The sequence below is a fragment of the Opisthocomus hoazin genome, chromosome 5 (assembly GCF_030867145.1).
Source record: "Opisthocomus hoazin isolate bOpiHoa1 chromosome 5, bOpiHoa1.hap1, whole genome shotgun sequence".
NCBI classification, from domain to species: domain Eukaryota; kingdom Metazoa; phylum Chordata; class Aves; order Opisthocomiformes; family Opisthocomidae; genus Opisthocomus; species Opisthocomus hoazin.
Window position 1 is genome coordinate 71,790,329 of NC_134418.1, and position 21,422 is coordinate 71,811,750.

Here is a 21,422-nt window from a genome sequence, read left to right on the forward strand (position 1 = left end):
GGCGCCCGGCCGGCCCGCCGGCGAGCCGGGCCCGGGGGACGACCCGGGGCCGGGGCAACAGGAGCGGCGGCCTCGTCCGGCCGCTTGCTCGTCGCAGATGGAGGCCAGCCTGACGTGCGCCGTGTGCCTGTCGCTCTTCGAGGAGCCGGTGACGCTGCCCCTCTGCTCGCACAACTTCTGCCGGGACTGCGTGCTGGAGTGCCTGGCCTCGGCCGAGGCCGCCCGCCTGCAGCAGCCCCAGCCGCCGCCGCGGGGCCAGGGGCAGGGCCGGCTCTCCCGGGGGGGACCGGGCGCGGGCGGCGGCGCGGCGGGCGCCCGGGTGTCGTGCCCGCTGTGCCGCAAGCTGTGCCCGCTGCCCCGCGGCGGGGCCGCCGCGCTGCCCGTCAACACCACGCTGGCGGAGGTGGTCAAGCTGTACCGGGCTGGCGCGGCGGGGCCCGCCAGGGCGGCGGAGCCGGGGCCGCTCTCCCCGCCGGCGCTCGGGGGAGCCTGCCAGAAGCACCCGGGCCGGGCGGTGCAGCTGTACTGCCGCATGTGCCGGCAGGCGGGCTGCGGGCGCTGCGTCTCCGAGGAGCACCAGGGCATCTTCCACTCCGTCAACCTCATCGACACCGTGTACCAGGAGGAGAAAGTGAGCGCGGCGCGTCCTCCCCCCCCGCCCCGGCAGCGGGGCTCCGGCCGCGGGGGCCGGCTGGGCCGCAGCGGGTGCCGCCGCGCTCTGCTCGCCCTCGGAAACACGGGGCGGGGGAGGAGGGAGCCGGTCTGTGCCTTCCTCTGCCGCCGCCGGGCTTCCTCCGCCGCATGCGGGAGCGGGCGGCACTGCGCTGCCGAGGGAGCGGGGCCCAGCTGGAGAGTTGGGAGTGCTTTGTTTCGAGGGTTTTTTTTATATATATGTAATATGCATGTGGCCAGCAGGTCGAGGGAGGTTCTCCTCCCCCTCTACACTGCCCTAGTGAGGCCCCATCTGGAGTACTGTGTCCAGTTCTGGGCTCCCCAGCTCAAGAAAGATGAAGAGCTACTGGAGAGAGTCCAGCGGAGGGCTACAAGGATGGTGAGGGGACTGGAACATCTCCCCTATGAGGAGAGGCTGAGGGAGCTGGGCTTGTTCAGCCTGAAGAAGGCTGAGAGGGGACCTTATAAATGCTTATAAATATCTGAAGGGTGAGTGTCAGGAGGATGGGGCCAGACTCTTTTCAGTGGTGCCCAGCGACAGGACAAGGGGCAATGGGCACAAACTGAAGCACAGGAAGTTGCAGCTGAACATGAGGAAGAACTTCTTCCCTCTGAGGGTGATGGAGCACTGGAACAGGCTGCCCAGGGAGGTTGTGGAGTCTCCTTCTCTGGAGATATTCAAGACCCGCCTGGACAAGGTCCTGTGCAGCCTTCTGTAGGTGACCCTGCTTCGGCAGGGGGTTGGACTAGATGACCCACAGAGGTCCCTTCCAACCCCTACCATTCTGTGATAACGTAGAGACTTGCAGGCTTAGCACCAGTGTGTTTTTTCAGCACAGAGTTTATTGCGTGTCTGGATCCAGTTTTTCCAAGTTCAGGAAGATGCTAGTCCTACTAACATAAAAACACCCCCGCCCACAGATACTTCGTTTGTAGGCTCTCTGAGCTGGCACAGGTAATTTGGCTCATAGATAATTACATGTTTAGAAGTAGTTGGTTTAGGTAAGTAATAATAATTTTAAAACCAAAATGCATTCCTGTTTGCATCAAGCAAGCAACTGCCTGGCCTAATGGTCGGCTGGCTGTCGCTGTAGTAGTTGTTTTTGCAAAAATAGCTGCCTTTTGGGTAGATGGAGCTTTTCACACCGTGTGCAGATCGGGTGCAGGCTGGCACGTCACGCAGTTCTGCTGTGCGGTAACTGCAACATCCGCAGGGCAGTGATGAGGAGTATGGGTGTAGAAGTTTAAGTACAGCGCTGACTATTTAAGCTGGAAGTTACTTTTGCATCGATTTCCCTCCTGTCTCTCCCATCACCAGTTGCATGTCGCTTGGGAAACCAGGGGAAAGCAGTCTTTGCGCTAGACTTTCTACATAAAACTTAGTGATAACGTAGTGAGGTAAAGGAGGAAAAAGCAGTGATGATCATGGTTTAAAAGCAAACATAAATAACTTGGTTATGGACAGCTTTCTGTTTTATCAGTGTGAGGTGTTAAAAAAAACAAGTATCACGCTGTTGCTCATCAAACTGGACTAACAGCATTAAAGCATACTTTGTGATGGATGTGTGTATGAGGGGAGAGGTTAAAAAAAGGGCTGCAGGAAACAATGTTTTAACTATAAATTAACCCTGTAGCCATTCTAGTAGTATGCATTGTAGGTGATTGGAGAGAAATTGCAACAGAAAGTTTGTCTGCTAATCCAGGAAAGCATTAAAGTGATGTTTTGAATCACAACCTTTAATCTGTTGTGCCGAACATCCCATGTTGTGATTCTAGATAACCACTGAAATGAATTGATTTTATGGAGTAGATAAAAGTCGTAATAAGCGTTTGAATTGTCTTGCAGTTAACCTTCTTCAGCAGTCTGAAAAAAATGAGAATAATAAATGAGAAGCTGATGAATGAAATCTCAAGTCAACCGAATGATACGGATGTGAGTCACTGATGCTGGATATTATTTATATATATATACACATACAGATACTTGTCTTTGTTTCCCTTCTCATGATAGGATTAATCGGGACATGGAGCATACCGTTGCTTCTTGTGTCATGGATGTGCTCTGAGCTAGTTAGGGAAGTCACTCCACATAGATGTTGCTACTGCATTTTCATCTGTTTTTATGTTCTCGTGCTTCTAGATGGTGCTGAACAATGATGCAGAGATAATTGCACTGGAATTTGGAGAAATTTTCAAAACTCTGGAAATGAAGAAACGGCAATTGCTAGAAGATGTTGAAAATCAAAGAAGTAAAAAAGAGAAAGAGTTTCAAATTTGGAAAAAAATGAAAGAAACTCACAAGAAGACCATTGAGAATTTTTTGAAGGATTGTGAAAAGCTTGTGCATGAATGTGATCCTCAGCGTTTCCTGGAGGTGATGGCCTTTCTCTTATCATTTAATATCAGCTGTATGATGAACCTCAAATGTCATATAGAGCCTGCTGTATTGCAGATCGTGATAATGAATGGATCAGGATTCTAAACCGTGCTGTCAACTTTGCACAAAAGTGTGCAATGGAGATAAAACATCCTATTCAAAGCTAGCTTAGGTACTTCTGACATACACTGTACTGTGTCTGACCCTGAAAGTCTTCCTCGTAGCGTTTAAGGGAACTGCAAAAAAACCCCACAGTTTCTGATGTGGAGACAAATGCTAGAGGAACCCAAGACACAAGCTTCTTCACATCTTCGCTGTTACCTAAGCTAGTGTAGACATTTTCATCTTGTTTTTGTCAAACACTGTGGCTGCAGTTGTATGGAGTTTAGGCAGATGGTAGATATGGGGAAAAGTAGTTCAACTACTGAACTGTGTGTTTTCTTTAACTTCGAGGCTTATGCTTTCCTAAGAAACCGCAGCGTAATGCTCTTTTCTGCAATGAGCCTTTTTGATGCAATGGATAAATGAGAAGCTAAGAAATTACATAAACATATGGTTCATTATTTGAATGCCTTCATTTGGCTCGAAAGGAGTTCTTTTTGTCTTCAACACAAAATACTACAAGATAAATCATTGTTCCAGACACTTATTTTTATACGCTTGGCTGCTCTTTTTTTTTCTTTCACTTTTTTTTTTGAATGTTAACAGGTTTATTTCATGTAGTTCTGTGAAATGAAGACAGGGAGTTCAGTCTCTGAAGTATTTTGATACAGCAATTATCTCCTTCTTTTGAGAGGTGGAGGAAAACTCACTCATATCTTACAAATTCTTGTTTTATTTATAGGTGGCCTGTGGCTTGAATACAAGGTATACGTTATTTTTTTTCATGCTCTGTTAGTTCTCTAGTGTAATTTTAAGATTAAAAGAGAAGAAAATAGTTACTTTGGATATGGTCAGATATAGCAACTTAAAATGAAAATACTATTTAGTAATTAAGATATTATAATGCTTTCAGATTTTTTGATGCTCCATGTTCCAAATTTTAGGAAATGCGTCAAGAATTTTAGTGATGTGCTGTGTGGGATTAGACATAATCAATCTTTTGAATTGGCTCCCTGATGAAAACTGAGTATAGGAATTCATTAGTATATGGTGATTGGGTATTTCTAGATGTCTTATTTGAACTTGGGAACACTGAAGCATGCCTTGAGCTTTTACAGAAATCTTCAAGTCTAAAAGCGTGTATGGAGATTCTGCAGTGTCTTCATTTTTGTGTTTGCAGTGCGTATACCCTGTATATTTCTTTCTAAAGATACTTATATTTCTTACCACTTTTTAAGGAGAGTTTAAGGAAGAATGTTGGAAGTAGGGTTCTTTAAAATATGTTGTGGTTCAGAGTATTATTAGCAATACCTTCTGAAGAAAGAGTATAATTTAGATTTGGATGTAGTACACTAAGAAAAGTGGGGGTTTTTAACCCTGCTGAACTACAGGCACTACTTGCAATTTTCATTGTGTATGAAACCTAATTCGAGTGAATCAAGTAGTAAGTTTTAAGGAAAAGAAAAATCTAAGAAACTTGACATTTTATTGAAGAGTTATTTTTCTGATTTCTTCTTCATCTTAGTGATTTCTTTTTGAAATAATTTTTTTTTTATTAGGCAGGTGTAATTTAGTTGTTTGCATGTGAGCCTTAAGAAAAGTGTTTTAAGTTTGCTTTTTTTCCTTTTCCAGAATGAAGACTCAGCTTGATCTGATGAATATAGCATCCAGCTATGAAAAACCGCCAGAGTATACTCAAAAGAAGATGGATATTAAACCTGTGGTTAATGAAATCTTGGCTTTGAAGTTAATGCCTGTTAATGCAGGCATTGTTAAAGGTAGGGAAGATGGACTTAATATAGGACAGGATTCAGGAAGTCACTCTAGGAACCTGCAACTTGTGGAACTAATTGCTAATAAACAATCTGCAAGTGTTCAGAAAGCCACTGAGCAAACTAATGCATGATACGTTCATCAAGGGCTCTTAAATGCGTGTTATGAATGTCCTTTCTCTAGAAATTCCCTAGGTCGTATTTTTGGAAGCTGGGGTAAGTATCATAATTTTCCATACAGCCAGTATTACCACTGTTGGAAGTGTGTTGCTGAACTAGATGGACATTTGTTGCAGTGTAAGATGAGTGTTAACTACGCTCATATTAAATACTTTTACCCCATAGGAGAAAATGTTAGGTTTTGTATCAGGGCAGGCGTCTCCAGGCATTTAGAAAATTTCTTAGGCAGGCCTCTTGCTTTATATCCCAGAAGTTTCAACAAGTACTAGGATCTCACTTACGGTGATATGCTTTTGTTCTTAATTGGAATCTGTGTTTAGATGCACAGGAACCTTTCAGTATTTTCCATATGTAATATGCTGTCATCAGTATTCTTGTATTCTTTCTAATAGATCTACCTTCTGGCGGAAATGAGAACTCAGCAAAAAATACTCTATTTAAAACTAACATAAAGCAATGGCAGGACCAGAAGAATACACCCAACACGTTTCTTGTAAGTTATTGACTATGGGGCTACAACACTGTACTATTTTGTTTATTTTGTCTTACCAAAATGAACTACAATATCTACTGCAAAACATTTTTCAGCCTGTAGCAGGACAGGAGGAAGCACTAGCAGATGGTAGCAGGATCTGCACTCGCTTAATGTCAATATCAGAAATGTCAGCATTTCAAAACTTGAGTCATGAGGTATGATTGAACATCTGTTGTAAGTATGGCTAAGTTACTATTTGTTATGACACAGTTTTCTAAATAAACTTGTATAATCTTTTTCGGTTTTCTTAATAGAAAGGTACCCTTCTAATGTTAGAATGTAAATCTGACTAGGTTATTAAACCTGTCAGGAGTTTACTCTTTTTTTTCTTCAGAAAGCTGGAACTTAAGTATCTGAAGTCACTAGTGAGATTATTTTTATATTTTAATGTGGCTTTTTGAGTCACATCTGTGGCTTTCTAATCCAAATAAGCTTCTTTGTTGCCTGTTTGGAGAGGAAGTTATCTGCCTGTGTTCTGTTTTCTGAAGACAATAGAATTCACTCTTCTAAGACTACCTAAATTCCTGATAATTTGACATGAAACTGAATCCAATCTCTTTTTTTGTTTCATTTCCAATGATCTAGTTATATGACTAGATTTTTTCACTGAATAGCAGTTCAGTGTGGGTGGCTGAGCATTGTTCTGTACAGAATAATTCTAGTTACAGTTAGTGAAGCATGGCTGGCAGTGAATCACCTAATGTATGTTCTGAGAATACCAATAGCAGATAATTAAACCAAAAAGTTGCTTAGGTCCTTTAAATACAGAACTATTTTTCTTTTGCTGTATTATTTTGGAGTACATCTGTTTTCTACTCCCACTGAGAATACAATTTATATAGTTATTGTACGTAGTAGAAAAAAAAAACAAACACCACCTAAATTGGTTTCAGATGGTTATTTTTCACGACAATCTGAGAATTTGTCACTTAATGTTTAAGCTAGTATTTTTAGCTATTTCTGGTTTTGGCAGTGACTTTAAATAGTTTTATATAGTCTTCTGTTTCAAAACCTACTTTGTCATCAGGGTTCCATGTGTATCTTGTTCAATTGTTTTTAAAGAACTTTTTCCATAATGACTGGTGTTATGTTGCCTTCCAGGAGCAATGGAAAAATACATCATGAATGCTATAGAATATACAAAAACTTTTCTTCAGTCTTAGTGTTGTATGTGAGTTTTATAACCTCTGAATCCACAAATGCCATTTTACTGAATGGGATTTTTTGCTGTAATTGTAGGAGTTGCGTTACAAATACTATATGGAACATCAGAAGCTCACCGATGAGTTCAAGACACACACTTTACCTGCAAATAAAAAGCATAAATTTGTAACTGCTGAGGCTTTGAAGAACAGGTCCTCAGGAACTCCTTTTGTATCTTCGCCTGCCAAAGCAAATAACACAGATAAAACAAAAATGGGAGCCCTGCAAAGAGTAGATGGCTTTGTTGAGGGAAGCTGGATTACTGGAACCAGTAGTCACAGCACCCCATGCCCAAGTATGAACTTTCCTGGAACAAACGGTGACTTAAAATTATTTCATGAGAGAAATTCCCAGGAAGTAACCACTGGAGCCTTATCAGAAAATTCTAAAGACTCAGTAATTAAAGAAAAATTGCCAGTGCAGGCATCAGCAGTTACTGTTTGCAATGAAACGGACACGAATTCTAGCACTTCATCTGGCTTAAAACCAGCAGCATCAGTACCTGTTGCTGTTTCAAATTCAGAATTTCTAGATGTTTCTGCAGAGAGACTTTCTGCTTCACTTTTTGCTTTCAGTGCGTGTAACAACCCATTACCCAGATTTATTAAAGATGCAGGTACATTTTCCTTTAAAAAGAAAGACAGGAAATATGTTTTCCCTCAGTTTTATCTGGGAAAATGTGACCGTGAGGATAAGACCACTAACCGGGATGAAAGCAAATTTGGAAAGCATGGTACTGTAACCAAAACCACAGTTTCTGATGCTTCAACCAGTCCTAATTTAGACTCAGCAGAAAGTGTGAAGCCAGATTTTTCGTTTCGCTTTGGCAATTCAGAAAGAGACTGTTTTGCAGGATGGGGAGTCAGCAATTCCTTGAAGGTTTTACCATTATCCTCACTTTTTAGCCAGTCTGAGAAGCCATCTGACAAAAGTAAAAAATCTTTGCACATGAGAGAAAAAGCACTTTCTGCAAGGGAAGCTGCAGAATATGGTACACAGAAACCATCTGTCTCATGGGAACAAAAAGCTAGTGCCTCAGAATCTATCATGACTGTAGCTTGCAGTACTTCAGAAACCAATGCTGCAGCTGGGGTGAATGATGTCTCGGAGTCCCCCAGTCTCCCCAGTAACTGTGTATTTTCCTTCAAAAATAACTGTTTGCAGTTGCCTTCACCAGTATTTTCATTTGGAAGTACTGTCAGAAATACCTCTGATTCACTGACTTCCTCCGGAGTTTTGTCTGGAAATGGTACTGAAAAAATGGAAAGAGAGAAGATGAGATCTCCTGACAAAATGCCTCTAAGTCCAGGGAAGCCTGTATCTTCAGAGTGTGCAGAGCCTAGTTCTAGACATGGTCATCCAAAATGTGAAGGTTCGTTCTTTCCCATGAACTCATCTAAGAAAAGTGGAAGTGCAGAAATGCTCACTGATAGTAATTCTTCCTGTAGTCAGCCTTTAGGCTCAGTTGTCCTTCCCGTTAAATACGAGAATGCATCTTCCAATCCACTTACTGTTACAGCAACAAAACAAGAAACAAAGGTGAAAGAAAGTGAAACTGTTGCTGAAAACAACTGTTCCTGTCCCAGGATGGAAGATGAGCCCGAGTCTGCACTGTTGCAGAACACAGCTTGTTCTGTTCCTGGCCCATGCAACGATCCATCCGTAGGAGGTTCTGTGCTGACGGTATGTGAGGCCGGAGGAGTGCCCAGTGACAGCGATTCTGACACTGAAGAGCTGAGTCAAACATCAGTCTCTACTGATACCAGCAGTGCATCAGAGTATTTTTCTGTTGCTGAAGACAAAATACATACTAGAAGAAAATCAGAGACGTGAAGAGAGTGACATGGAAGATAACTTTACTTAAATAAGCTGGAATTAAATAAATGCTACTTCACACATTAAAAAGTGGGGATGCTTGTGATTTTGCAGCTGTTGTTCTCCCCGATTCTTGCCAACTGAGGTATCTCTGTGTTAGAAACATAACTGCTTACCAGCAAGTACAGTGTATTGAAGTGGTCTTTCTACTACAAACCCAAACTGAAGAAAAAACCAAAAATGGTGCCCCAGAAAGCAGGTTGCAGCAAAGCCTCAGCAACAGGAGGCAGCATAGTGCTGTTGGGGTACGGCAGCGCTTGCGCTAGAGTTAGGTCGGTAATGAGAGCCCGGATGATAGCCTTCACCTCCGAGGCAGGGAGGGAGCAGAGCCGTGGGGAAAATACAGGATGTTGAAGGGCATTACTGAAAATTGTTTTGCGTATCTCCCTTTGGCTGGTTTTTTTTTTTGTTATGTATTTAATGTATATTGAAGGTGCGACTTCTAGTGTAATTTCAATAATTTCTTTTGGGCTTTTGAAATTGAAACACCACATCAATATTGTTGCTGTACATTGCGGAAGGGTATCAGCTGTGCTTCTGCAACGCTGCCTTTATGAAAAGTAACCGTCACAATTGATTCTCAGCTCCTTTTGGCATCAGTTTGGGAATCAGCGGACAGATATGAACTTGCCGTTTTGATGAAAGCATTTGGAGAATCTAGCTTTTAAAGTATAGAAATCTCCTTTTAAAATTTGTGTAACAACAGGAAAAAAGGAAAACAGCATTTCTCATTGAAAGTGTTATTGATCCAGAACTCACTGAATTTTTAGTCTGTGAAATATGATATAAAGTGAGGATAAAAATGCCATCTCTTCTAATTTATTAACTATTTTGTTGCATCCAAGAGATAATTGTGCTTTATCTCCTAGAATACGCAGACGGTAGTACTAGTTCAGATTAAAGCTGTATCTTATATAGTGTTCACTCTCCAGCCAAGAGCTGGTGTCAGATTCTAAAGAAATTAATCCTGCATTAGGTAGATATGTCAGCTGGCAAGTATTAGATCAGAATGTTTAATATCCCTGCAGAATTTTTCACTGGCAATTAATCATCTTAAAAAAAAAAAAAATCTAAACTATCCTTGTAGCTTTGTAAGAGAAATATTACTTAAATCTCTGCAAGGCTTACCAAGACACTGTGACACAACACTTAAAAATGCTATTCCTGGTTTAGGAAATGTTGGCCTAATTTCAATTTGATTTGTGTTAAATTCTTGGCCTTGGTTTTTCTGTGGCAGTGCATTGCTCTCTCAAATGTCCTGAAAATAGCTTCTAGAATTTATAAAACTTACTAATCTTCCCTTTACATCTGCATTATAGTAAGGAACATGGTGAAAATTCTCATTACCGTTCTATGTTCCTCTCTTAAGTCTTCCTCTATTCTCGTAAGAATTGTTCTGGTTTTATCTCTAGACATTCCTGTCATGTTTTGTTTGTGTAGGAAAGAAGTGTTAAAAAGGTCTTAAGTTGAATGACAAAGGCTGAGCATGATGATAATGGCAGAAACTGTCATGGATGGAGGTTGATCTCACTATAATGGAGAAATGGAACAACTTAGAGAGAGAGATAAGGCATCTATAAAGGTTGTTGTCAGAAGGCTGTAGAAAATGTTTTTTTTCTGCTACAGTGACAAAAAAAATTCCTAATGAGTTAGGGTTATTCAGAAACCCTACTGAGTTTCTTAAAATTGCTTATTTTTGACGTATCTTCTGTTCATTTCTGTTAGTGTTTCATGAGAGTTTGATAGTGTTAAACTTTGAAGCAGATAGTTCATCTTTTTGTGAAAATACACCATTGTAAAATCTTAAAGCAAATAAAAAGATTATGATACACTATTTTTAAAAGCAGAAATTGTTGATGTCTGGGTTCAGTACAGTCCTAAGACTGTTTTTCAAGCATGGCAAGTTGTTGTCTAAGTGCGTTACAGCCCAGCATTAAGGTTTTACAGGGCAGATAAATCCTAAGCAGGATGTCTTACTTACAATAGATCACAGTAAAATTGCAGTCCACCCAGATGTTAAATCTTTGTTAAATCTTATTTGAATTATCAATTTTTCTGATATTTTCACAAGTTGATGGTCATCTTGGTCATCTTGACTTAATCACTTGGTCATCTTTCACTACTGACTCCTTACTAAAAGCCGTAATAGGAGTGAGGTGCTTTTTATATGCTTTATTAAAAATGAAATGTTGACTGCTGTTACTAACACTCTAAGAGACATTACAGTCTTCAGCATATAAAATTAGTATCCTGTGACAGACCAAGTAAGTTTGGTTTTCACCCAGGATTTCACACTTTCTTGTCAAATAACTGAGAACACAGTGGGACCAATTTCTGACTTTATTCAGTGGTCAGTTAATTGGGCCTTAGCTAAAAAGATTACTCCATTTATATCAGAAAACATGGACAAGTCTAAGGTCACTTCTACCCTGGCTGCACAACAGTTGTGCAGGATTTATCTACATATGGCATGACTGGTCACACAGTGAAGAAAATAATTAGAGTAAATTTTAGTGTCCAAGCAGAGTTAAAGCAGTTTGTTCCTCCACTATGTTCCATTTCTGACATAATTTTGTTTCGCGCATTAAAAAACTGGAAGGAAGAGTTGAAGTCAGTTGATGGCAGCTCAGCAGCACTACCTGATGACATACAGGTTTTCCCCCGGTATGTCCTAGCAATGCTGCCTAAAGAGATTTCAAGTCAAAGAGTTCATCAGTGATCACGTGATGAACACCAGAGCTAATTTGGAGAAGTGGGATTCTGAATTGTCTTTAATGCATGTTTTGTTTATTATCAACAACTTCCATCACTATCTTGGTCATCGTTATAAAATTGTGTGCGGCAATGAGGCTGTTGTCAAAGCCTAGTTTTCCTAGGTTATCTAAACACTAGTATGTGTGTGTATATTTTTTTCAGACTGCGAGCAGACTAAAATGTAGCCTTAAACTGAAGAATTTTCAGGCATAGTATGAAAATACTGCTGAAACGTTGCTCTTTCCAGCAAAAAACAAGAAAATAGTTAGGAAATGTATTTTACGAAACTCGGTGATTTGTATTGCAAGGGATTTTTGACACATAATGCTTGAGGTGTCCTGGATCGTTCTGACTCTTAAGGATACAAGAGGTGAAAAATGAAGCAATTCTTCATATGGTTTGAACATTTTATTAATCAAACTTCATTGTACTTATATAAAACCCTCTTTATACTTAAAATTTTGTAGACTAAAATTGCAGACTGGTTTAAAAGCTTTTATAATGGTTCATGAAAGTACTACATCATAACTTAATAGAAACCTTTGAAAATAATTAGAACAATTTATTTTATTATAACTACCAAAGTAATTGCTGAACATCCTTCACAACCAGGCTGAAAGTTTCCAATTCTATCCTACCAAGAGGCTCATCTCACCAGCTGTCAGAACTGACATTTGTTCAGACTACTTCTGAGAGCTGTCTTAACATATATATCACTTCCTGAAAAAAAAATGTGCAATTGAAAGAGATGTGCAATTACCTAATTTTGTAATCTATTAGAAATAATTATATTTAGTTGATGTTGGAGCTGCTAAAATGTCAGTGTGTAAAGGTAAATTTTCTAAAGTAAATTTTATATTACTAATATTGGATATTACTAAAGTTTTATTATGAAACATTTTTGATAACTCAGCCCTAGTCACTTCCAAACTTAAAAGGCAGCTGATCTGTATCGTAAGAGTAGTCTGTGCTGCTGCTTTTTGCCTTTTGTGTTTTTTTCTTCAGTTAACACACTTCAGTTTCTTTTCATAGATTTCACCCAGTTGTTGAAATGCCAGAAGAATGTTATCATTTGGGTCATCACACAGTTCACTCAGGGATGTCCTGTGTTTTTGTTTTTTAAAAAAAGCATAGTTTCATTTTATGTTGCTTGAAAGATTAAATATATATTGTATATTGAAAAGCATGAGTTTATCATACCCAATAGACTTAATGAGGAGTGAAAAATCTTTGAGTGCGCAGTAAGCATCTCCTTCATTTAACCTAAAGAAAGAAAAAAATTCAAATGGTTATGCACTATAACACTGTTTCACCTTGAATAAACCCTGCCATGTAGGTTGAGTAAGGATGCAGAGAGCACGTTCCATCGCCTCAAACACTGACATACTAGTTCATTAGGATTACTGTAGTATAACTATAAGCTTAAAATAATAATGCTATAGAGACACGTTTCTAGAACTATACTGAACATATAAAAGACTCATGAGTCATATGCGTAATACTTGGAAAGATAATTTATTAATATTACCTTGGGAACATGGCTTCAACTGTTTGAATAACTAAGCTGTCACAAGCTAAACTGGAATGCTATACTTCAGACGAATCTGCTGGCTAAACTGAGCAGGAGACAGCATAAGTGTTCAGTGTTCTACAGATGATGAAGACCCTGTATTTTGCAAAAAGGACCACTGATTACTGAAAAGTAACTTTATGAACTCAGTCCCTAGTAATTAAGAATACCACATTAAAAAAAAAAGTTACAATCTGTATTGTGTTGAAAATAATAGCATCAGAATGGTTTGGGCTGGAAGGAACCTTTAAAGATCATCTAGTCAAACTCCTCCGCCGTGGGCAGGGACATCTTTCACTGGATCAGCTTGATAGAATCAAAGAATGTGATTCTATAAACTATATTTCCTCATCTCTTGATAATGTATCAAACTCTGCTATTATAACTACAACAGTGCATGGAATGTGTATTCTAATTGTTCTTATTAGAATCTTCTTTGAAGAGCTTACAAAACAGCAGGTAATATTACATGCTCCCAACAGCACCCTCAGGGACCAGAGTGAGGTGCTAAAAGCCAACCATACCCTGGGCTGCATGACCCAGCAGTGTGGCCAGCAGGTCGAGGGAGGGGATTCTGCCCCTCTGCTCTGGTGCGACCCCACCTGGAGTCCTGCATCCAGCTCTGGAGCCCTCAGCACGGGAAAGACATGGACCTGTTGGAGCAGGGCCAGAGGAGGCCACAAAAATCCAAGGGCTGGAGCACCTCTCCTGTGAGGAAAGGCTGAGGGAGTTCGGGCTGTTCAGCCTGGAGAAGAGAGGACTCAGAGAACACCTTATTGTGGCCTTTCAGTACTGAAAGGGGGCCTACACGAAAGAGGAGGACAGGCATTTTAGCAGGGCTCTGCTGCGATAGGACAAGGGGTAACTGTTTTAAACTAAAAGAGGGTAGATTTACACTGGATGTAAGGAGGAAATTTTTTACAGTGAGTGTGGTGGAACACTGGAACGGGTTGCCCAGAGATATGGTAGATGCCCTATCCCTGGAAACATTCTATTCTGTGATTTTCTTACTCATATAGAAGTTACTGGCTATGAGCACAAAGGCAAAATAAAGATACTTGATAGCTGGGAGAGGGAGCTTGTGGTTGAGCTTTTCTGAGCTGAGATTGGGAATAAAACAGATAGTGAATGGCTTAATTAAGAACTGCAAGCTAGACGTTTTATAAAGAGCTGGATTTAATGAACAAGGAATGTTACAGAAGGCTGGTGAGATTCAAAAGCAGACGTGATAATGATGAAAATGACAAGACGTCATGTTTAGCAGGTGCATCTCTAAAAGACTGAAGAGGACAACAGGGCTGTAAATGGTAAGAGCAAAAGAAAGAAAATATCAAATTTAGCTTCTGAGAAGAAACAGAAGACTGATGCACTTTATAAGTTGCTTAACTAGGAAGGTGAAAGTGTGTCAAAGATTATTTGTTTGGAGCTCTGTCAAGTGTAAAAGCTTGACAGGCTCTTCAGAAGCTTTTTTTTTCAATTTAACCAAGGTTTTTTTCACAGTGAAAAAGATCAGGGAAGTTCCTGAAATTAGGAAGCCCAATGGAGTAATCTAGAAGATGGTAACTTCGTAGTAGAGAGATGTCAAAATTGAATTATCAGTACAAGTTGCTAAATGCTTAGAAAAGATTAGGAAAAGGGGAAATATTGAGGCAATACTGATACAAATACTGAATTACTGGCAAATTTTGGTTTGCTACTGTGAAAGTCAGGTTTGTATGATGACAGTCTTCCTGTACTAGAAAAGAGTTTATGTTTTCGATGCAGCAAGCAACAAGAGGTAGTCTGAGATTTCGGTCAAGATAACCTCTGTCACGCAAGGCAAGACTTCCCATTTATGGTACTGTTTTGAATACCCAGCTAACACTTTGCAGCCATTGCCACTGGACTTTAATGTAGTATACGTTTTATTCTCATTAAAACATTCAACTAATCTAATCATATTTAACAGCTATTCCATCCCTAAGTTCTGGAGGGAGAAGGCTTTAAAAAGAAAAAGATGTACTTATGTACAACATTGTAAACAATGCTGCTGTTTAACCGCATTTAAAATGGTCGTACATACCAGTTATCCATTGTCAATGCAATCAAGGAACCATGCTTATAAAAGTCCAGTGCATATGCATTGAGTGGCCTCCTTCTTCCCTGATCATCATACTTGTGCAAGTAAAGCAGGGGGCAGTTTGTGACATTAACTCCAAGGGAACGTAAGACAGCCTGAGGAAGAAAAAAAAACGTATCTGCTGAATAGCTACTGTGGTTTTGCTTATATGCCTGTTTTGTCAAATGTACACCTTTAGACCCACAGCTGGAAAGTTCCACACTTCTAACGCTGGACCGCACAAAAAATCTGCAGAGGTACATGTAGGCTGTAGACACAGCAGGGCTTTGTTAGTCAAGTCACCTACACTGCCAGTGCAGCGCTGGGATGTTCTGAGTAATTTAAAGTTTGAACAGGCCACTTGAGTTTTAGATGAGGAATTTTCCATATGGATGGATCATGTATTCAGACTTTCTCACTGATGCTTTGAATGTATTAATCAACCTTAAGCATGGAACATTTTACAGGTTAAGGGTGAATTTTAAATCCCCAGTTTTAGGAATTTAATTTTTTCTATTGCAGAATTGAGTCCTGTGGTAATTCCGTAATGCTACAAGGCCCGTGTAGAAGACCACAGGAAAATGCAAGCTGACAGTAAACTTGTTGATGTATATTACAGTTAAGCTCATTCACATGCTATCTAACATGATCACTGAAATCCTAGTTGAGAAGCAAATGATCAATGCAATAATGCATCCTTTTTCTAGGATCCTTATGACTACCATGTGATTGATCTTAAAAAAACCCAAACCAACTCCTGACGTGAAGAAAACAAACTGGGGATATGGTTTGAATCTGAAACTTTAGAGCAAGTTGCTTGTCTCAGAGTTGAAAGGAGAAGAGGCCTTGCAAGAAAGCAAACTACAGCTTTTTTTTCCCTACATCCATCTATTCTGTGTTTCTTGCACTGTGATAATGTGGTGCTATTCAGTGCTGATTTTTTTTTTGAGACCTTTCAAATTGTTTCTCCTAAAGAGTGACACTTGAGCATAGTGCCATCATATTACAGAGGCAAGAAGATTGTAATAAAATACTATTTTTCTTGAACTGCAATAAAATTCTGCCCCCCATGAAAAAATAACTTTATTAATGATCTCCCTATGAAATAGATCGTTATCAACCACTCCAGATAAACATGCAAAAGGTGAGATGGCAGATATGCTTTTGGTGTTGTCCATCAAATAAGACGCTAGTTCAGAGCCACGCCAATTCTTAGATGTAAAATCTAGGCAGGAAATTTCAAGTATAACGTAAGCTATGCAGACTCAAGTTGCCTTGCAGCGATCTATGTTAAAAGCAAGAAATTTTCAGTTCAGTACATAATGATAGGAAATAGAGTTAATCTTCTAAACTTAAATCCTTCTTGATACATGTTTGTTTCTTTTGTTCATAAGAACCTCTAAGCAATTTATTATAGTATGTAAGAAAGAGCTTTCTAGTGGTGAGAATAATTATGTCTCAATTCCCCACTCACAACTTCAGCCCTTCTCCTTGACACATCTGTAGCTAAAATTGCTAACAGCGTGAAGTTGTGCCAAAACCAAAAGGAACACTACTGTTAGAAGACTTATTTTACCTCCACGTTTTGCTCTGTCCTACACTGAAGAAAAACAGTTTTTTTCAACTTGTATTCATAGGTTGTAATAGCTAGACATCTAAAAATTCTTATTGCTATCCTCTGGATTCCCAGCCAACATTTTTCTTGAAGCGCTGAGCTCTAAAGAATGAATAGTCTAACTGAGGCCCTGTTAGGGCTTAAGTATGTGAAAGTTGTCACATACAAGTGTTCTGCTTTATGCAGCCCAGTATGAATTTCTGTTTTTACCACAGCATGGCATTTCAGTTGGCTTATGGTCTGCCTGTAACTTCAATCACTGCCTGTAGAAGACCTGTCTAGTTATTTCTAAATATATTTCTATTTCCTTTCTTCCTTTCCAAATCATCAACGATACTTTCAATCCTTATGCTGCAACCTTTTCTGCTTTGCGTTATCATAAGTATGCTGTAGTTACACTGTTTATGGGATTCATTAAAAAATCTCAGCAGTTGGACGTATTTTTTTTGCAGCCTCACCCCAAGTTCTGGTAAGTAAGTACAAAAGTCTCTACCACCTCTTAACTGGACATGGTTTGATCTTGCATTTCTTTTTCTGTAAATGTAGTGGAAAGTGTTTCTTTCAAAGTCATGTTTCTTCATATTGCTTTGGTTATTGGACATCATTTATTGGCATAAGTACCTTAACTGATTTAACAAATGGCGCAATGTTCTTCGTTAACTGTTACTTCAATCTTAGGCTGTTCAGATGTTGAAAATCTAACCTTTGTAAGATTCTAAAAGCAATTCAAGTATCACAGGCATCTGAGGATCTGCAACTGCATTAATGATTAGATAAGGAGGTTTTAATTCAATAATTACACTTAATATATTTTTCCTTTTTTATAAAAAGTCCCTTTGATTTTTATTTTTGCCACAAAATATAAAAGAATAGCAACTAAAATAATCCTTTTCCTGTACAAAACTTCTACCATATACAATATAATCTATAATGTTTGTAAAACAAAAGTGAAATAGAAATTGTATCTTTTATCAGTATGCTGAAGTCACAATTTTTGTCTTTACAAAATAAGAATGAACCTAACTTTCATAATAAAATCAATTTCACAAATTATGATTATGCATTAATTTTTCACTTCCTACCTGTCTTTGACAGTGGAAGTTTGTATTCTTGTTTCATATCTGCCAGCTTGGCAGTTGTCATAAGAAAACGAGCAAAATTCTCCTTTACTTTGGTGTTGTACTCATTTACAGCATCTGCAAAGTCTTCTGGCAGACCTTCTAGAAAGACCTGAAATAACATGCAGTTTATTGCTTAATACAGGTAATTTTTTCCAAAATTATCAGTTCTACATTTGTGAATACATAAAGCATTAGTACACACCTAGCATATTAGTAGAAAGAAGGAAAGAGTACAGCTCCAAACTTTACCCAACTTGTCAGACTGCCTGACCATCTAGAATTAACGGATCTTAAAGATGAACGTGAATTTCATGCAGATAAAGGCATGGAAGAGTTGAGTATAAAATTCCCAGATTTTCACTCACAGAGTACCTGGCAAACAGCTCTACTAAAGATGTTTTTGTTAGCCAAAAAGGGACTTTCAAAGGGCTGCCTTTCCCAGATCTTGTTTTGCATATCTTGGTGTTTAACAGGTTCCCTACCAACATGAGACTAATGCTTTGCTGCCATGAGCCACAGCAGTCCCATAAATCCCTCCTAGATGACCAGCCACTTTTCAGAAACAAGTAACAATTTCCCTCTTGGAATGCTTGCTGGAAACTGGCCACAGAAGCATCTTCATGTGCAAAAAGTTTCCTTTTTTGTTCCAGCCATAGCTGTGTCCTCCCAAATTTTAAGGCTTTGCACAGAAGAGCCAACAGGAGTGCGTTACAAATATTTCACTTTCTGCCTGTACCCATGGTGGGTTAACTTTGTCCACAACTAATGTTAATGGTCATCCGACTACACTGTCCCATTTTTTGAAAAAGCCCTAAACCTACAGAGCATGCTGGTGTGCTCCTGGGTTACTGGTACGTGACACAAAAAGCTACAGCCCCTTAGACTGAGACAAGTTTCTAGCAGAGCAAGAAGAAAGTAAATTGCTGTTTGGGGGAGAGATACTTGAGTTGTATTGTACAAAGAAATGCTGTGTCATTTACACTTTTACATTTTGCAATATCATGGCAGTAACTGTATAACCATGTCATCATTAAAACGTACTTGAATAATTTGGTACTTACCATTTAACCTGACAATCAACTGCTGTTTCTGTGGTTAAATCAAGGCTTCTTTATTTTAATCCAGTAAGTATTTTTTTCATTATTCTAGCTACTTGTATTGCATGGCATGTATGGCAAGATGTTGGCAGGATGGGGGGTGTGGGGGTGTGAGGGTGCACAGTTCAGGGATGGCTGCTGTGAGAAGAGGCCAAGGGCTGCCCCATGACAGACAAAGCAAGCTCCAATGGCCCCACCATGGGACAGAGCTGAGCCCATCAGGCACAGGTGCAGCACCTCTGTGAAAACTTAATTAAGAAAGGGCAAAAATGTCACACAGGCAGAGTAAGAAGCAGCAGTGTTAACAGCAAGATTAGGAGAAGGTACTCTAGGTGATGAAGCAGAGATTCCCCTGCAGCCTGTAGAAGAGACCACAGCAGAGCACAGATTTCCCTATAGCCCTCTCAGTGGAGACGGCTATGCTGGAGCAGATATCCACACAGCAGCCGCTGAAGGACCCCACACCAGAGCAGCTGGATGTTTCCTGAAAGAACTACAGCCCATGGAGAGACCACGCTGGAGCAGGGGTGATGCATGAGGAGGAAGGAGTAGCTGAGCGAGCTGTTAAGGATTGACAACAACAACTCATTTCTCATCAGCCCTGAACTGCCTGGGGTTGGGGGGAGGTAAAGGAATCAGGAATGAAGGAGTAAAGTTGAGCCTGGGGAAGGGAGCAGGGGGGAAAGGTGGTGTTGAATTTTTTTTTTTTTTTTTGCTTCTCATTACCAAAAACTATTTTAAATAACAACAAATTAATTTAATTTTCCATGAGTTAAGGCTGTTTTGCCCATGATCCTACCTGGTAAGCAAACTCCCTGTTTTTGTCTTGACCCATGAGCATTTCCATCCTATTTTCTCTCCCATCCTGTTGAGATGGAGGAGTAAGAGAGCGGCTGGGTGGACAGCTACCTGCTGGCCCACCAGACTACTGTACATCCATAATGACACTAGTCTTAACTGACAAAAGGAAACAACTTCATTGAAGTGGTACACAACATAATTTACAGTAAAGACCAATGCTTTCTCTACCTTTGACTGACAAAATTTGTGTTTGTATTTCATTGAGCAGGCTGGCAGATATTTTCTCCCAGATAGGTTTGCTAGAATGAGAACTAGCTTTTCCAGGACATCTTCTGAAAAAACAGTTGAGCCTATGTGAAAACATAAAGTACTTGGGTTAAATATGAAAGTGTAAAAAAAGAAAAAAACTTTTTTTGCTTAAAATAAACAACTCCTATACAGGAGTTTCCTTCACAGCTGCCATTGTCATGACAGAGGTTATGCAAAACTGTGTTGGATAAAGATCAACTCATTACATACAAAAAATTGGCAGATAATTAAGCAACTAATATGTAAAAATTAATACTGTATTCTTGTATGTTTGCATACTGCAGCATATCTCAGTGCACAGAATGGATTTTACTCATGTAATGAGATATTAGTAGTACTTCATTTTTTTAATTTGTTATTATTTGCTTATTTGCTACATGGCATTCAAATCTTGCTCTGGAGTCAGAATTATTAATTTTTCTGTATAGCATTCCTTCTACCTCAGCAGAATGTTTCACAAACAGTAAATTTAGGTTCACAATACTAACATTGCCCTATGGGTGCTCTGGCTTTCTCAGACAAATATAAGCATATGCAGAGTGTGTAGAGGCAGAGGCCAAGGATATGAGGATGAAGGCTAGGCAAGCAAAAGGTGGCAGCAGCAAGAAGGCACCCAGAAAATTTCAGAACCATTGGGGTTACAAAGCTTGCCATAGATTGCAATTAAGATGCATGGAGTATTATTTACCTTTAATTGGCTGGCACAATTTGTGGAATAAACCTTTCACAAGAAAGCTCACTAAAACAAAATTTGAAGGTTCATAATAGTGCAAGTGTGTCACAAGTCAAGCAAATCCTATGGGGTTACCTTCTTGATCCAAGTAGTTCTATTTAATTTAAAAGCAAAAAAAGCTTAGTTGTGAAAGATGAACTTATATATGATAAAAATACAAAAGGGTGGCATTCAGAAGAACAGTCATTCAACCTAATGCATAGGTACCTACTGAGACCATTCATTTTCCACTGAAAGGCAAAAATTTGTCCTTACTGAAAAACAAGTTACCAACTATTAGAGTACTTCCATGGGAGATCTCTATCTCCCTGTGCAAAGCATAGCTCTTGATTTCATAGTTTTAGCGCCAATTTAGATCATGTTGCAAATCAAAAATGCACCCAGTCAGCCAAGTAAGATTTGATGCAACTTTCTTTAAAAAAAGCTATTACCCAAAATATTTGATGGGATAAAAGTACAGCAAGCAGTGATTTGTCAAATATGTTGCTGCAAGATGTGTGAGTGCTTGAAGTTGACATAGCTTCAAAAAACAACAGGACAAACTCAAGGAATAAAACTCCATCAAAGGCCATAAATTCCAGGACACCTCTCCTGTCAGAGATCACTCT

At 39.7% G+C, this 21,422-nt stretch overlaps 2 protein-coding genes across 3 annotated transcripts in view; one reads left to right on the plus strand and one right to left on the minus strand.

Moving 5' to 3' along the window:
• Positions 1-8,746, plus strand: LOC104334806 (uncharacterized). 2 transcript variants are annotated; one of them, XM_075421674.1, is made up of 8 exons: positions 1-631; positions 2,519-2,605; positions 2,813-3,046; positions 3,894-3,916; positions 4,784-4,929; positions 5,496-5,596; positions 5,692-5,793; positions 6,878-8,746. In XM_075421674.1, exons 1-8 carry the CDS (start codon positions 98-100, stop codon positions 8,672-8,674), a joined length of 3,024 nt encoding a protein of 1,007 aa, XP_075277789.1. In that variant the 5' UTR covers positions 1-97; the 3' UTR covers positions 8,675-8,746. The 2 variants fall into 2 exon arrangements, with proteins under 2 accessions (XP_075277789.1, XP_075277790.1); XM_075421675.1 differs by lacking the exon at positions 1-631 and adding an exon at positions 674-1,051.
• Positions 8,747-12,271: 3,525 nt separating this feature from the next.
• Positions 12,272-21,422, minus strand: part of LOC104334805 (DExD/H-box helicase 60) — a 46,900-nt gene continuing 37,749 nt past the window's right edge. The window contains 7 exon segments of the mRNA XM_075420136.1: positions 12,272-12,574; positions 12,671-12,733; positions 15,103-15,254; positions 16,221-16,363; positions 17,836-17,983; positions 20,001-20,122; positions 20,770-20,908. Of these exon segments, the coding sequence (XP_075276251.1) occupies positions 12,472-12,574; positions 12,671-12,733; positions 15,103-15,254; positions 16,221-16,363; positions 17,836-17,983; positions 20,001-20,122; positions 20,770-20,908 (870 nt within the window). The 3' untranslated portion in view covers positions 12,272-12,471.